The 17,651-nt window shown below is 33.1% G+C and overlaps 1 protein-coding gene and 1 pseudogene across 2 annotated transcripts; both read right to left on the reverse strand.

Annotated features, from left to right (window-relative positions):
* Positions 1-300: 300 nt before the first annotated feature.
* On the reverse strand, positions 301-687 carry LOC125195396 (cyclic dof factor 4 pseudogene; annotated as a pseudogene).
* Positions 688-4,692: 4,005 nt separating this feature from the next.
* On the reverse strand, positions 4,693-8,261 carry LOC125196920 (uncharacterized). 2 transcript variants are annotated; one of them, XM_048095584.2, is made up of 9 exons: positions 7,888-8,261; positions 7,209-7,372; positions 7,000-7,123; positions 6,796-6,928; positions 6,500-6,567; positions 5,527-6,316; positions 5,359-5,451; positions 5,186-5,275; positions 4,693-5,095 (listed from the first exon to the last, which is right to left on the reverse strand). In XM_048095584.2, exons 1-9 carry the CDS (start codon positions 8,040-8,042, stop codon positions 5,072-5,074), a joined length of 1,641 nt encoding a protein of 546 aa, XP_047951541.1. In that variant the 5' UTR covers positions 8,043-8,261; the 3' UTR covers positions 4,693-5,071. The 2 variants fall into 2 exon arrangements, with proteins under 2 accessions (XP_047951541.1, XP_047951542.2); XM_048095585.2 differs by having other exon boundaries at positions 7,209-7,364; positions 7,888-8,025.
* Positions 8,262-17,651: the final 9,390 nt, after the last annotated feature.

Consider the following 17,651-nt stretch of genomic DNA (forward strand, 5'->3'; position numbering starts at 1 on the left):
GATATCTTTTGTTGCTATGGTTTTATCATCAATCTGTTGACATTTTCTAACGGTCTAGATCATAGTTTGGAGTCTGTACAATATTTAGAGTTTGCATTTGATGACATTCCTACTAAAATAAGATTTTTCTCTTTTATATTTATTTAATTTTGTTTAATTAGATTATTGACATTTGTCCTTATACGTTCAACAAGAAACATGGAAACATTTTTTATTTTTCTATTCCCTCTTTCCTTCCATTTTATTCTTATTTTTACAATAAAATAAATCCTTGAACTACAAGACAAGAGGCAAAATATATTAGCTACTTTGACTATTACGATCGCATCTCCTCCTCTTCGCCGCCTCAAAGAAGCGTCCCTCCTCCTCTGCCGCCGGCTTGTTTTTTCGCAGCCCCGCACGGACGGGGACGTTGCGGAGAGCCCCGCCGGCGGTCCAGTACCTCTGGCAGCCCCGACAGAAGTGTCGGGGCTGATTAACATTGTAGTTGTTGAAATAACAAAACTTGGTCTCCGTGCTTTTGCACCTCGGGCACGGGATGATCTTATTCTTCTCAGCCGTCCGATCTTCCTCTTTCGTTGAATCTGATCCGTCATCGTTTGGCTCTGATCCTTCTCTAATGATTGGAATCGTGGCGCCGAATAGCTTGATCCCTGATAGTATGTCTCTTTCTTGGATCTCTGCCATACCTATCCCAAAGAGATAGAAAGAAAAAAGATTAAATTCGATAATGAACTAAGTGGTAATGAGAGAAATTGAACTATATAATAAGGGGTATTGACTTGTGATCAACTAAATCGCACTATCATTTATATATAGGACTCTCCGTCCCCGATTAAGAGTCACACTTTTTCATTTCGGTCTGTCTCCAATTAAGAGTCACACTTCATTTTTACCATAAATAGTAAGTAGGTCTCAAATTCCACTAACTCAATTAACTCATATTTTATTATAAAACTAATATAAAAAAATAGATCTCACATTTCACTAACTTTTTCAACCAACTTTTCATTACATTTCTTAAAACCCGTGCCCGGTCAAACTGTGACTCGTAATGGGAGACGGGGGGAGTAATATTAGTACTGAATTAGGTTGAATAACTCGTCAGTCATATATTGTCATTTTAGTACGTGTGACCATAAAATTCTCATTTTCACTGTTTTGTTGTTGTTTAACAATTTGGTTAAAGATGAATGAGTCATATTTTTTGAATTTTTCATTTTCATATTTAAAAGAGGTCATTTTCAATTAAATTATAAATTTATATTGACTTTTGCTCAGTTCAATAATTTTTAAAACAAAAATATAAAATCATAACTGCTCAAATTTTTGCAATTATTCTATAATAGTCAAAGTCGAAACTATTGTGACAAAAATCAAATAGTAACAACAAAACAAACATTGTTTTGTAAAAACCGTAATTTTGTTTTGGATGTTAATTAAAATAATGGCAATTATTTGAAAACCATATGATCTTGTTATCTTATCATATTAAAATTTTCACATCAGTTTCAATTTTTGACTATCACATAAAAAATTTACTTTTATATTATAGTTTCAGAAATAGTAAAATTGATTAGAAGTTAATAAAAACTTATTTTTCAAATGACAATTATCTATATTATAAATGAAAATACTTATCACATTTATTATAAAATTAATAATGTATAAATAAGATAATTTCATAATTTTTATATTCATTTCATTAAAGTAATCAATAGATTCACCAATTCGACAGAGTGGATAAGTGAAAAAGGTAGTGCTCGACGTTTGTCCATGTCATCATCTTGTTTGGTTTGAAAACCAGAGAGGTGGGCCCCCAAGCCAGGTGTGTTGCAAATTAAAGATTAATAAATAGCTCAGAGTTTCTTTTCATTAGTTTGATTAATTAACAAAAGAAATTCACTTGCACTTTTTTCTCCCCCACTTTATTTCTCCTTTTAAAAATATGCTCACTCCATCATTAAAAAATAGACTAATTTTATTATTTTGGATCGTCCCCAAAATTAGACCAACTCTAAATATAAAAAGTTTTAATCAATTCCGCACAACTAAATAATGTAGACCTCACAATCCACTAACACTATTTCCACTATTTTTTCATTTTTTTTCTTATTTTTACCAATTGCACATTAAAACCCGTATCATTTACAAATTTATTGAATTGATAAATTTATTCAAAAGTTTAACTTTAGATTTTGGTCCAAAACCAATTAAAATAAAAATAGAACAGAGTAGATAAAATAAATAAGAAAGGAGAATATATCCTCTAGATTTTAATCAGACGCTTGTTATGTTATTGCTTTTGTTTGCTATTGGTGGTTTTCAAATCTATCTAGATTATACATTTGATTATGTTTTGTTGTGTTTGTTCGTTATTTGTCTTAATTTTTGCAATTCATATCTCTGAATTATGTATGAATCTGAAATTCTGAATCATATCAGTCTGTTGCTATTAATTTTCATCTGGATGGAATAAAGTAGGATTTGATTATGGGATTACTTTGATAAAGATCTCTTTATTTCCTGTTAATTAAAAGGGGCTAACCACATTTCCAAAATCCTTTTAAATATCCACTGTGACTGTCCATTTGAAAAGAGACACTTTTTCTTTCGGAATGCCTTATACAGAAATAAATAGGAGTATCTTTAAAGGGGAATCCAAATTCCGAGTACATGTAACTGATAAACTGATTAAAACGAATTTATAATAATTGTGATACCCTTTGTGATGGAATAGAATAACAATTCATGGATTGAGTGGAAAAATGATAGTAGTAATTCCTAAAGAGTCACATCATCCTACTTCCAAACACTTAAATGGGATGATTGTATTAGAGTCCAAATAACTTTGTTGCTTGCTTATGTATGTTATAGAAATCACAATAGCTATAAAATATAGTACTACAAGAGAAATAAATGTATAAAAAAGGAAATCATTATTATTCTGTGGCTAATCACTTCTTTTGAACTCTAAGGGGTTGTTTGATACTATCTTTTACTACTGATTCACACTGATCTTTGGTCAAACACATATGTTTGATACCAAAAAATGTGTTTTTCACGGCCCGTGTATTTACACGCTTCCCAAAAAAGCCCAAGACTTTTATCATGAATATCCCAATTATATTATCAGCATTCAGGGCAGGTATTTAAATCAGCATCAATTACCGTATCAAGATTATATGAATAATTGACTTCATTGCCCTCAATTTCATTCTTCCCAAGCTGATTAGCCCTATCATAATTTCTCTTTCTTCCTCAAACGCACAGCTTGTGCGCAGTGAATGAAAACAGGTTAGTATCTCGTTCAATTTTTTTCTATCCTCGTTCAACAATCTCGCCGATGTTGTTTTTAGGGCTGAACTAATTGTAGATTTCACTTGAAATTTTCAAGAAAAAATTTATCTTTCCCTGCATAGCAACTTTTCGATTATGCTTGCTGGAATCCTTGACACATACGATGAGTTAACCATATCTTCCCCTCTGCCATGTGTCTATTGCAGTCATTTGATTTGATTTGTGTTGATGAATTTTTCCGTAAATTAATATGTGGTTTATTTTTTAATTTTTTAAAATCTGTTCATCATCGTAGAGTGTTTATTTGGTGATTTAATAGAGATAGGATTATAATCTTTTGGGATCTATTTGATTTAATTGAAATAGTTAAAACCACTATGCACGTTTATAATTTGAGTTATTTGGAAAATGATGCAGATTGTATCCAGATTGGTTTAATTGATTTAGTTTTAGAATTTTGAGTTTTTCGATTGGTTGAATTGAACTAGTTTGCCAATTTTTTGGGGTTTTGTTGGTTTTAATTGAACTAGATTCAAACCCTGGTTATGCATGTGTTGGGTTAATTGAAGAATAGTGTATTGTGGTTTCTGCAATTGCAGTTTATTAACAATTGTTTTTTTAGTGTTGTGTTGGTTTATGGTTTAACTGACGTAGATATCTATTGGTGGAAAATGCATGTGATTACTCACTTAGGTTCTATTCTATCAATGCAGAAAAAATTTGAATATTAGATTCTGATATAGCCATATTGATGGAGCATGCCGATGGACTGTCAAGTGAAGCTCTTGCTGTGATAATCTTTGATATTATTCGTCTACATCAATTGCGCATTACGTGTTGCCTTCATGCATATGGTATGTTGGATATTGAGGAGCAAACTGATAACCGAAGAAGAAATCGTCGTCAATTTTCACGCTTGCAAAGGATTCCTACGCAAGTTCGCAGACTCACAAGATTGGTTGAAATATCCGACCAAGCTTGCATTGATAACCTTCGAATGGATAGGAATTGTTTTGGTCGACTATGTGTCCTATTACACGAGCAAGGTGGATTGGTTGATGGTAGGTTCGTAAAGGTTGAAGAACAGGTTGCAATTTTCTTGTGTGTTCTTGCTCACCACAAAAAAAATCAGAGTGGTAAAATTTGAATTCTGGCGATTTGGCCAAACAGTTTCCCACTATGTTCATGTCGTCCTCAAGATCTTCCAAGAAGCAGACTTGAGCGGCAAAGCAAATGAAGAGAAAACCCAATCTATATTTTAGGTCAAGATGAGGGCAAATAAGGTAGAAGCAAATTAAATTGGGGTAAATATGTAAACTAACAAGTGAGTAGTACAATGTCTTGTCATAGACGGTGCTCTATCAAACATATGTGAATGAAATCAGGAAAAGATTGTATCTTGGTCAAAGTCTGGAGAAGCTTGAGTATAATCATAAATATTTTCTTGAGAATATATACATGGTAAAAGTATCAAACACCCCCAAAAGAAAAAAAAAGGGAAAAAGGGACCAGAGCTCACTCTCTTAAATTAAGGTGGGCTTAAATTAAGGAAGAATCAAGATTTGATAGAAGTAGAGGAAAGCTAACCTAGAGTTAGAGGTGGAGTACAAGCACGAGAAGACAATTGCTAAACTAGGATTCCGTGTTTTATAGCACTAATTACTAATCTTCTACGTACAACCAATAAACATTTAATATTTGGTATATACTTTTTGAATAATTTATTTCAAAAAAATTTACCATATTGATAGTTAGGGTGTTGAATCATGTATCACTCATCATCACTTCCAACAGCCTGAAGAGAAATAGAATAAATTTCTGAATATTAGGGAAAAGACAAGGTGATATTACTATATAGCTTAGATATATATATAGAGAGAGAGACCTTGCGAATGGCATTTGCCTTGTCAAGAATCGTCATTCCTTGGACATTAGTAGAGGTCCCTGATGGCTCAGTTGGTCTCAGACTCATTAACTGAAACCGCAACATATAAGGAGAGGCAAAGGTTGTTATAGTTTCATGTAAAATTGTGATGCAAAAATCTATGAGCCGCTCACTTTTGTTCTAATTTGGTTGAGGAAATTGTTTTCATCTATGTTCTTGTTCCCTTTAGCTTCTCCTTCGGCATCTGACTTCTCAGAATAGATCGGCTGCATGTTAAAAAAAGACAAGACTTAGCTTCAGCCTGACTTACAAACAAGGAGTTTAAAATTAAAATGCTAGACCTTGCTTTTCTGCTCATTTGCAGTCTTCAAATCTTGGTCATGATTCAAGGGGGCAGGCTTATGCTGAGAACTTGAAGACGCTGTATGCATAAGATCAAACGCGTTGTTGGAGATCTGAGGCATCGTGTCATGACTCTTTTCTGAAGCCCACCATTGAACAGGAGGTAGAGGAGGAAGATCAGGAGCTGTTGCAAATTCTGGCTCATATCGGAATGACTGGTTCTGGATTCTGGACTCGAACTGCTCAGGACTTGATTCAGAGCCATCTGATAAAGAAGGTGATGCTGCTCGGAATGTCTCATCGTCTGAGTCTGAAGCAACATTCAGCCCAGTGCTGGAAACCTCTGGAAGTAACTGAAATGAAGGCAATACATCTATGCTGCCATGATCAATAATGCCTCGCATGAACTTCGGTTTCTTTTTCGAAGTCACAAAGCCACCAATTGGTTGGACTGATATTTTCATGTGAGAGAGTGGAGGAGATGAACAAGGATCTTCTTCATTTCGCCCATGAAGCATTGCACAGTTCTCTTGAGAATTTCCTACACCAGATCCAATGCTTTTCGCCTTGATGGGATTCAAGTAATCACCAGTCATTTGAGCTGACAGTCCTCTTGATTTTTCTTCTTTGGTTTTCATGGAGTAACTTGAACATATATCATCTTTACTGCAGCCTAACTCATTTCTCTTGTCTGAATCTGACTGTTCATGCACATCTGATCTTAATGAAGAATAATCTGTTGGTTGGCAAGGAGAAGTATTGCGACCTGCATTAGAGGGCGACTGCATGCTGCAACGTTATACGTTTCGAGCTTAGCACCTCAATCATCATAAAAGTGCAATGAATACTTTAAAAAGTAATCCTATTCAATTATTCATAATCCTCCCCCATGTTTCCATCAAGATTTCCCATGGCTTTCTACTTTTGATTTCCCATTTCAATTTTCAGTTTCAAGCACCAAATGTAAAATACCTGGCAATGAGATTCGCAAAGGATGCATCTTGTGATACTTCTCCATTCCTCGGGCATGGACTTTGTTTCTGCTCAAGTTTCAGCGCAGCTTAGTCGAATCCCAAATGAGCACTAAAGGAAATTTAAAACTTAACAGAAAGATGATAGAACCTAAAAACTTAGGAATAGACAACCAAGTGCTTGTGAATTTGAGCTACTTGGTTATATTTTTTGGCAACCAACACAAGGGTAAATGCAGCAGGTAAAGATATACAGCAGAGCCATGGTGTTCTGTAATTCTACATAGCTTGTATTACCTTACTCTTTTCTGACTTGTTAAACTTTTCAACTTTCCCAGTACTTGCATAACCAGATGCCTTTGATGCAAAGTTGTAGATAGTTGGATCTGAATACCTTTTCAAGCATGATCCAGGACCACCAGGGTCAAACCTAAGGCAATGATAAACTTTATTGTATAACCGATATGTGGATTCCGCTACTGTATTTAAGAGAATACGTACCTGTCAAGCAAGTGAAATTGTGGAGGGCTACGGCAATTTTCATAGTAATCCAAGATAAACTGAGGCATGTCACTATATACAAATAGATTTCGTTCACATCGAGCTTGAGTTTGCCTATTGAGACCTGTAATGGTTTATTCAATTATAAACTAACTAAACTGATGGAAAAGAAGTAGTGCAAAAATAGTTCATGATAAAAGTAGCCATACCAGCAGTATAAGCTAGGTGTAAGTGGCTCTGTTGTGACAATACATCTTTCTCAACTGGAACAACTTCTGCTTCAATCCGGAGCACACGAGCCATCAACTCTCGGCTTCTAGAACATGTCACCACCACTTCTTCCTGCAAGCCGTGAAAAACTTCTGCTGCAAAACTACCACATACAGAGTTTAAAATTGCGTTTGTCTATAAGCCTTGATGATGAATATGTAACAAACTGAGCACTTATATCTCTGTTTCCCATCTCTGGCAAGCGGCCAGAACATGTAAATTTGGTAAAAGATTCACCGTTTCTGGATATGTAACAAACTGATAAATGTAAAAGCAGGTAATGTGAGAGAACTTCCAATTGCTTCATCTCTCACCTATATCCAACTAAGTTAATGTGGAGTAATTTAGAAGCAGAAATTGAACGGCAAAGTTTTAATGTGCAGAGCGTGATATGAACGTTACTACTACACCTAATTCCTTTTTCTCGTGGATCAAATTCAGAAAACTAGAGGAATTCTCACGATAGAAAATTCATTTCCGAGCTAATATTGTAAAAGAAGCAACAAATTTTTCAATCAGCATAAACTAGTGGACAAAATTACAAATCACTGGCTGATATAATACAACTTGTACCACAATTTGAAAAAGGTGAAGACTCAAACAATTGAACACACTTACTCAGCGAGATCACCGAGCTGGCGTAAGAGCCCGACGAGGCCAGCAACGGCGACTCCTTGGAGAATCTCTTTAGGCTCATCGTTGTTCGCCTCAATGTACGTCTCTGGAGTTCCCAATCTGTATTCATTCCTCACATCCACTCGCGCCAACGGCATCGTTTCGCACACAAACAGAATAGCAGCAGAGAAATTGAAAATTCTCCCTCTCTGATTGTGGAACTATATCTAATGAAGGAGTGCGCAAGGAATTGTGGTGGATAAATGAAGGACGTATGAACCGATCGCACAGAGAGAGATTCGAGTGAAAGAGAGAGGTAAGTAGGTGGGGGACTGCACCAGCTCAACTGCAGAGAGAGCGAATATCTGGTGTGTGTGTGTGTGTGTGTGGGCGCGCATATACATACAGATGATATATAAGCAGCGCGCTATATTGGCGGGCGGACGTGAAGAGCGTGGGCATGGTCATGCTGTGATGCCGAAATTACGGAAATAGCCTTGGGCTTTGAACGATATGCCAGGTCGCCTATTGTAAATGACTAAACTGCCCTTCCGAGCTGCATTGCTTAATCTAGGGCGGGAAAGATACATCAATATATCAAAAATTGGGTACATTTCCTATATCATAAAACTATGGTATACAGCCTTAGTATTGAAAATTACTCATACAGACATTTCAGTATATCAAAAAATTCAAATAAATTACAATATGATTATTTACTCATATCAACATTTAGTCAAATAGGAGTTTATGAATTATGAGGGATACGCAATGGGGCGGGATGATGCGTCGTTCATCGTCCGCGCCCTTGACATCGTCCGCGGATGATGCGCGTCCTCCGCGGCATCGTTCGCCACTATGGCGTCGCGAACGATGCAACGCGTTTTTTAATTTTTCAAACATATAAATACACCTCATTTTCACTTTCATTTTTCACTCCTTTCACTCTCCATCACACTCCATTTTCCACATTTCAAACAAAATGGATCCCAATAGTCCAATGTTTGGTGGTGGTGCACACTGGCCGGATACAGAACCCGGTAAATACCGGTCCTTCGACGCCAACACCCAGTACGATTAAGTTAATGTAGGTTTTGTCTTTAATTATGGTGTTTTTTTTTTTATTTTGCTTGATATATTTGCAAACATATAAATAAATACAAAATATAAGTAAAAACTACAGAGCGGGGCTTAGGGCGTCGTATAGTTCGCCCCATTGCAGGTGGATAGAGCGGATGATAAAATCCTGATGTGACAGTGCATAGGGCGGGCCTTTATCACATCCTTCGCCCTATTGTGGATGCCCTGATATGCCGTTTTCGGTAAAGTATTATGTAATGATCCACTCTTAGTTGAATTTGTCGCTACATTTTAGTAACTTAGGATCTGGCACTAATTTAGGAAGATTATTTTGTTGAATAAATCGTAAAAAATATTTTTTATTCTTATTAAAAGTACATTTATTATATATATTTTTTAAATTGATACTAAAACTCATCATCGGCCAATAACATCTACACACCTCCTTTCCCGCCACCGCATCAAACACAAACGTTGACATGATCAAATAAGTGATGAAATAAATGGCTTGTACTAGTAAATATTAGGAATGTACAATTATCATTGTATGTACATTTATGACACCTATACGTAAGCACGTGATGGTCCAAAACAATTTCTAGTACTCTTATTTACTGCCAAATATAGGAGTATTAATTTACCTCATGTTTCTATTGCAAATACAAAAAGTACAAAAATCACTAAATAGGCTGGTATTATCAATCAACAACATTATTATATGAATATAGCTGTTCTGAAGACCATTCATGGGCCCTCGAGCAGAGTTACAAGCAACACCTATGTGCTATCACATTCCTTTTCTTCAAAAGAATAATAAGTATAAAAGAAATAATGAGACAAATACCAAAAAAAAATGAACTGGCTATCCTTAATCATAAAATGGCATGATATATAGACACAAATAGAGCCAAGACTTTCTCTTGTGGCTCTGGTTTTCTTTGCAGAAAAATCAATCATATATTTTAGACCCATTTTTCACCTCATCTGATGAATTTATGCAAAAATCTTTTATTTCAACTGTGTGGCTTGAAAACAAGATTCTTTTTATTTCTATGGACTATAGTTGTTCAAGAAGGTGTGTGGCCCATTCACTTAATGGACCAACTATTTGTATAGCCCAAGCAAAAATAAATTTATTTTTGTACTCCATTTAGAATAGCCAAAAAGAGTTAAAATTAAAGCACAAGCACCAATCCTAGGAAAACACTTTTGCCATGACGTCATCCTTGTATGATTCAAAGATATTTTGGCAACCTTGATGCAAAATTAATGTGGGCTCTCACATGGGGTTGGAGCGTATTTATATGGCCCAGTTTATAGATATATTTTGTCATAGGATTTGGGCTACTTCAGACAATATTTTCAGATCCGATTATGTTTTTTAAGTCAAGGGTACATTGATAACATTTCTCATTATGTAGTCCTCAACATCAAATTCGGACATACTCATTATATGAATACTGAAAAAGCATTACAATTCAAAAGTATATGAAACAAGAATCACTTGTAGGCAAAACAATGCGTTCTGGAGGCGAGTTTAAAAGATAACAAAACAATTATTTCACACACATAAAATATGGGAATAGTGTATGACTTCTAGGTCCCAATTATAATTAATGGCAAATCTAGAAAATGGAACTGTGGTATTGGACATGGTGAAAAAGATCATCGCTTGTATCAGAAGTTATAAGCGCTGCAACTGTCATAACAGGCCGAAGTACACCGCAACACCGAAGACTTGGGGGTGGAACTAGCATGGCCGCGGGAGGTCGACGTCATCTCTAAAACCGTGTTTTGATTTCATGTTGTGGCTCAAAGCACAGTACCAGAGTAATAGAGTTTCCAATCTTCATAGGCCTATGAGCCTGGTCAGCCAACTGACCGCAACTTGAATTTTCATTGACTATATTATGCACTTATAATTTGTACCATCAACAAAACTAAAACGCATGAACAATCTGAATTATAGAATCAAATGAAAAATGACATTTTTTTAGGATAGTTTATTTGAAGTCAAATATCTCATTCAAAGTGAATTTTTTCCTAAAATTAACACAATTCTATTTATATTATTATATTTTTTTACTTAGTCTATAACCATTTAATATTAATATCGCATAATAGAACAAGGAATGAGTATTTTTTTAATGCAATAGAAAACATTTTTATGGTCTTCCTAAATAAATTTGTGAATAATTGAATGGAAGCACAATGAATATAGTGGGGCCCTAGGTCGATGCGTAAGACAAGTGGAGACGAGGGTGGGGCCAGCCAGTCACGTGGAATGACAAGTCTTTTTAAAATGTCCCAATTAAAGCATTTCATATAAAGGGAGATTATATTATCTATCAATCTTTTAATTTTCTAAACGTCAAATATTATTCCTCCTCCTTTCTACTGACACAGACATGTCATGAAAATTCTCTTTTATTTGCTTCTTCTAATCTTCAATTTTTGTAATTTAATAGTTTATCATAATTAAATATGATCATTAAAATTGGAGGACGTTCATACCATTGTTCACTATCCTAAGAACCGTGTGTATGGTCAAGTAGAAATCTTGTTTTAAATTAAGAATTTTTTATTTTATGTAACTTAGCTTGGATATTACTGCGAAAGTGATCTTATTTTAAATGGTTTATCGCTATTACTAGTATTCCGTATTATTTAAGCTATTTGGCATGTTAAAATTCTCACACAAAATTCTCATTTTTCAGTTTTATGGAATAATTAATGAAAATAGGTTCTTTGAGAATAAATTACTGAAAATATAAAAGTGAAGTAAAAAGAAGCAAAGTTAGTTATACTATCAAAGTACTCAAAATATTAAAATAACAGTAAACTAGAAATTAAGACCGGTCTATACTTACTTAATTAGGAAATTAAACACGGATTTAGTGGCTCAATTAACAAAAATGTTAAATTCAAAAACATCATCATTCATCAACCAAATAATACATCAACAAACAAAATGCCAAAACAAAAAAAGAAAAAAACCGTACGGCAAAGGCATTTCTTTTAAATTATATTTGTGTGGTCATTAAGATAGCAGCCTAACTTTAGGGGAAATGCAAATATTTTATTTGGAAAAATAGAAAATAAAGAACTGTTAAATTTAATGAAAGCGACTTTGCAACAAATTAGATTTTTATGTAAGGTGCAATTAATTTTATAAACAGAAACTTGCGTAAAACTCCAATATCTATAATTTTTTGGGAGTTGTTATCTTTATTTGCTTATTTGATTCACTTATTCAAGTTGATCCTCTAACGATCTATGAGTAGTAATTGAAATTTCTTAGAGTAATATGCTTTATATCAAAATGTGGCTTGTTGATAGCTAGAAAAGGTTGATATAATATAGATAACTACTGCATTTTAATTATTTTATAACGCATTTTATTTTTGTAGTTTTTACTGTATTCTAATTTTCTAATTCGTTGTAATTATTCTATAATGCATATCTTTAATTTGCCATAATAAATCTAAAAACTTCTATTTCAAGTAGTAATATTAGAAACTAATCTACTTTTTATATACAATAATTTTTTTTTAATGAAAATAAAGATAGAGATTTTGATTTAAAACCCATATTCAAGAAAAGAAAAATGATCAATTATAATTATTTTGGATTCATGACTGATCACTCTATGAGAAAGACCATAAGAGATCAATTAATGTAAGTGATATCTTTGGTGGTCCTACTAAATCTTGTTAATAATCAAAGGAACACTTCGTATGTCCCCATTTCTCGTTTTATTAAGCCTGACCTAAAATAGGGACACATTTTTTTTATTATTCTGAGATATTTCATGAATATATCTATATTTTAGTTGAATTTATTTATTTATATAAAAGCAAACAAGGCCCATTTTATATATATTAGTTTATATAAAAAATAAGAAAGTGCGATAATTTCTATATTCATATAAAAATACTACCCAATATATAATTAAATAAAAAACTAAATAATAAACAAAATAGTAAAAGAAAAATCCCAATCTATACGTTCCTCCAAGAAATATAAATAAGTAAAGGAGTACTTTTAAGATAAATAATACTATAGGGTTAAGACACCTTGAGCAATTAAAAGAACTTAAATAATTAATTATGACTTTATTTTACATATATAACGTTCTGTAAAAATGTCAAAAAGATATGAGCAGAATATTTGACTTTATATATACGACTTATAAGCAAAATAATGGCGTTTCCAATAACATAAATTTAGTTCCTGATCAGATTACTACTGTTGACCTTTTACTTTATATTCTTCAGTCGGGATCTGTATTTTAAATTTATAGTAGATTAATTTCAAACCATATAAATAAATTTTTTGATTAAAAATGTTTTAAAATGACAATCATGATCAGAAGCCAACCTTAATTAACGTATCTCCAATTAATGACCTAATGCAATTTAATTGGTAGATTTTTTCAATTAAAAATTGGGAGGGACCAACCTTGACGCCTCTAAGAATATTTATACATTTTGAATTAATTATACAGTACAATGTACAACTAAGTAAGATACCCATATTAAAATAAAATATGATATATTTAAGTAGTACTGTGTGATAATGTAACTAATCATTTCGTACGAAAACAATATACTACTCCATATATAAACATACATGTTACCAATTTCATCATATTTTCCCTCTAAAAGAACATCACATTATCACTTTATTAAGGATAACTCGTTTATTAACCCTGAAATGGTATAGTACCATTATTATGTCAAAATTAAATAATAGCGTAGAAGAATATTTATATATATAATCAGGCTATAGAGTGCATGTATTATTTAATTTTTCAAAGTACAATCCTTGACATTGATATTAATGTTTGTGGATTAATTTAGTAGACAATAAATTTGGCAACACGTACATTATCCAATTTGACAATTGCATTTATATCGCCGCGCTTAGACAAAATAAATCTCCCATTAATTAGATGAATAGAAGAACTATAGAGAATAGAGTTACCTAACATAAACAATATCAATTGAATATGGATTTCTACAATTACAGTTATTATTTATCTTCAATATATTTATTAGAAAATTATAATTTCGCTCATCAAACAAGAATTTAATTTGGTCTGCCATCCATGGACCAAGGAATTAATTTTTATTTTTACTTGCAATTTAAAGAGAAACAAGCTATAGTTTCTCAGCTACTACTAGATGAGCCTAAATATAGTATTTTCTCTTGCAATAGTATATGTCATATCAGTGTCCACTATAGTTGGCCGTGCCAAGCTACAAAACGTGACCATGCCATAAAATCATGGCCGGGCCACCAACGCCCATGTTTTACACTATAGTGGACATGCCCAAGCCACCAAATAATTTATTTTTTTCATTTTGTGTATATTTTAATTAAAAATGAGTATATTTATAGAATTTGTGTAGGAATGAGGTAAAAAAATGTGTATACTTATAGAATTAAAAAAAAAAAAGAAATTGAAAATAGGGAGAGCCGCGGCTCGTGACCGCTGCAATAGGAGAGCCACGGCTGGGCCACGCGAGTGGCGCTCTCGTGGCCACTATAGGGAGCCACGGCCGGGCCACGGGAGAGCCACGAGCCACGGCTCTCCTATAGTGGACGCTCTAAGACGTACGCATCTCTCATACATTTCCCACACTTTAATTCAACAAAATAGTATAGTACTAACAAATAACCCCACAAGCTTATTACTCCCACAGATATGAGCAGTCATTTTGAGTGCAATAGCCATAAGACAATTTATATTCCACATGAGTCAATCAAGCTAAAACAACTAATACTACATGTTTTTATCTATAATCCCAAAACTATCAAATTAAATAATTTCGGCCAAAATTAAATTGACAAATCTTGTTCGACCTCAGAAGAAGTTGGATCGGAAGGTAAGATATTTGTTTGCTATCTAATTCCGATGTGATACATTTCTCCTTTTCCCTTGGGTTTCTATATTTGTTTGATGCTTCTCTCTCTATTCAATTTGGATATACAATACTCCCTCCGTCCCATTTTAGAAGTCCCAATTGAGTTCGACATGGATTTTAAGAAATGTAAAGGAAAGTTGGTGAAAAAAAAATTATGGAATGTAAGGCCTAATACCATTTATGGAATATTACAATCAGGACTTCTAAAGTGGACATCCAAAAATAATAAACTGGGACTCTTAAAGTGGGACTGAGGGAGTACTATGTTAGAGCCTAGGAGGCTATAAGCTGATTTTTGTTGTTTTTGCTGTGTTTTGGATTTTGTCTTAGGATTGTTGCTTTGTAGATTTTTACTTATCATTACGGTTGTTTGAGACCTTTTTATCATTAGAAAAACTACTCTTGTTAAATACTATACTTTAACTCATGTAATTATTTTATACTTTATATTCTCTAATATATGAATAAATATGAAATTACAAAAATATCAAAATTGATGGGACACATGGACTGAGTGACACCACATTAATTAACCAAAAAAGAAATTGTGAAAAGGCAAAGTTATCGGACATGAGAATCTCACCTCTAGATTTTCTTACATGCTATTCAAATTTGGATGTTTCATTTCTTAATCAGATTTTATAATAAACTAAAGATAATAATATTTCTTTAATTCATTTAAAATAAACTTGTTCATTTTCCCAAACTGATCAATTAAAGTATATCAAACGCAATTTTTGGTTTTCATACATGATACATGCATGAAAATCCTTTTGTAACATTAACAAAGAATAGAAATATGGGAGCACATGTTGCAAAGTTAATCATATTATTCTCACATAAAATGATCTCACACGGATAAAGAAATCCCTGCAACTATATATGGGAAGATGCATGAATTGAAATGGAAACATTTATTAATGGTTGGACCCATAACTTTGGGAATTCTAGCTCCAATTTTGATCCTATGTGATTCTTGATTTATCATCTTTAGGCAACTCTCAGCCTTTCTCTTGAATCTGATTCATCCCTGTGTTTTTTGTCTGGGAATATTAACATCATAAAGAATTTACCTCAGACAAATATTAAGTGTTAATTAATCTAATGGATACTTACGGCTAAAATTATAAACTTTGTTAATTCTGATTTATTTCATAATTTTCAAATTTTGAATTACATTTCATATGCTTTTGATTTATTCCACACAAAAGTTTCTGCTAAATCGAAGTTGAGGTCGCATCTACGTGGTTTAATTAATAAATGTTTCTAACCTTTTGGGGATATTGAAGTCAAAACTACAAACTTTGCTTGAATTTTAGTTTAAAACATAAACTTTGTTAATTCTTATTTATTAATTTTAAAACCGAATATTTTTCCATGTAGATTTTTCCATCCACTACATCAGTTTTGATTTTGCTTAAGATTGGTCGTCATAAGAAAAATCAAAAGTTCGTGGATTGTCATTTACTACTTCCGTCACTAAAAGTTTAACACAGTTTACCATTTCGGTCCGTTCCTAAAAGTTTGGCATACTTCACTTTTTATCATTTTTGGTAGTGGACCTCATATTCCACTAACTCATTCTTACTCACATTTTATTAGAGCATCCGCAGCGGTGCTCAAAACTCCGTCCGTCCGTCCGTGCCAGCGGCACGGCGCTGCTCTTAGCTAAGAGCACGTCTGTGCCGCTGAGCACCCTTACGTGGCGTGTTCTGATTCGCCAACCGCATAGCCGTTGGCATATTCATTTTTTTTAAATACGAAATTTAATTAAAAAAATGTTTTTAAAATAAAAAAAATATTTTCCCTCTTCCCAAAAAATTATATCCGTTTTCTACCCACTTTTAATTTATTTTTCAAATTTTTTTCCCCAAAATTCACATTTTCATCTATAAATACCCCCACTTCAACACAAAAAAAAATCACATTCTCATATATTCTATCATCTACATTCTCTCATCTTTTTTCTTATATTCTCTCATCGAAATTCCCACCACACTACACAATGTCCGGCTCCGGCGATCACCCCTCCGGCAATCGTGGTTGGAAATTTTTAATTTTAAATTTGTAGAATTTTAATTTTTAATTTTTAATTTGTAGGACTAGTCTTCAACGCGTGTAATTTTTAATTTGTAGGATTTTAATTATGCATTTTTTATTTTCTAGGATTTTAATTATGTATTTTTATTTTTTAAGATTTTAATTATGTAATTTTTATTTTTTAGGATTTTAATTATGTAATTTTTATTTTTTAATTTATTTTTATAATGTAGAAATGTTTTTAGTAATTGAAATATTTAAATTGAATAATAGAATGGTGGGACCCTTGAGCTTGTCCTTAGCTAAGAGCACGGATGTGAGTGTTGTGCTCTTAGCTAAGGACAAGGAATAAAAGTGGGTTCGGGCCCACTTCCGTGCTCTTAGCTAAGAGCACGGATGAAGATGCTCTTATAAAGCTAATACTTTAAAAATAGGACTCACATCCCATCAACTTTTTTAACTCACTTTTCATTATAATTCTTAAAATTCGTGTCGGATCAAAGTGTGTCAATATTTGAGGGACGGAGGTAATAAGTTTTAGTTACTACCACAAAAGAAAACAAAATTTCCTAAAATTTCACAATCTTAGAAGTAACTATCTTTTAATTAACACACCCCATATTTATAGATAACTTTAGAATATTTTAAAGTAGACATTTGAATTGAAAGATTTAGAATCTGAATCTTTACTACTTCAAACATTGAAACATGATCTTA

This window comes from Salvia hispanica, chromosome 4 (genome assembly GCF_029641045.1).
Source record: "Salvia hispanica isolate PSC_SH4W2 chromosome 4, Shi_PSC_v1, whole genome shotgun sequence".
Classification (NCBI taxonomy): domain Eukaryota; kingdom Viridiplantae; phylum Streptophyta; class Magnoliopsida; order Lamiales; family Lamiaceae; genus Salvia; species Salvia hispanica.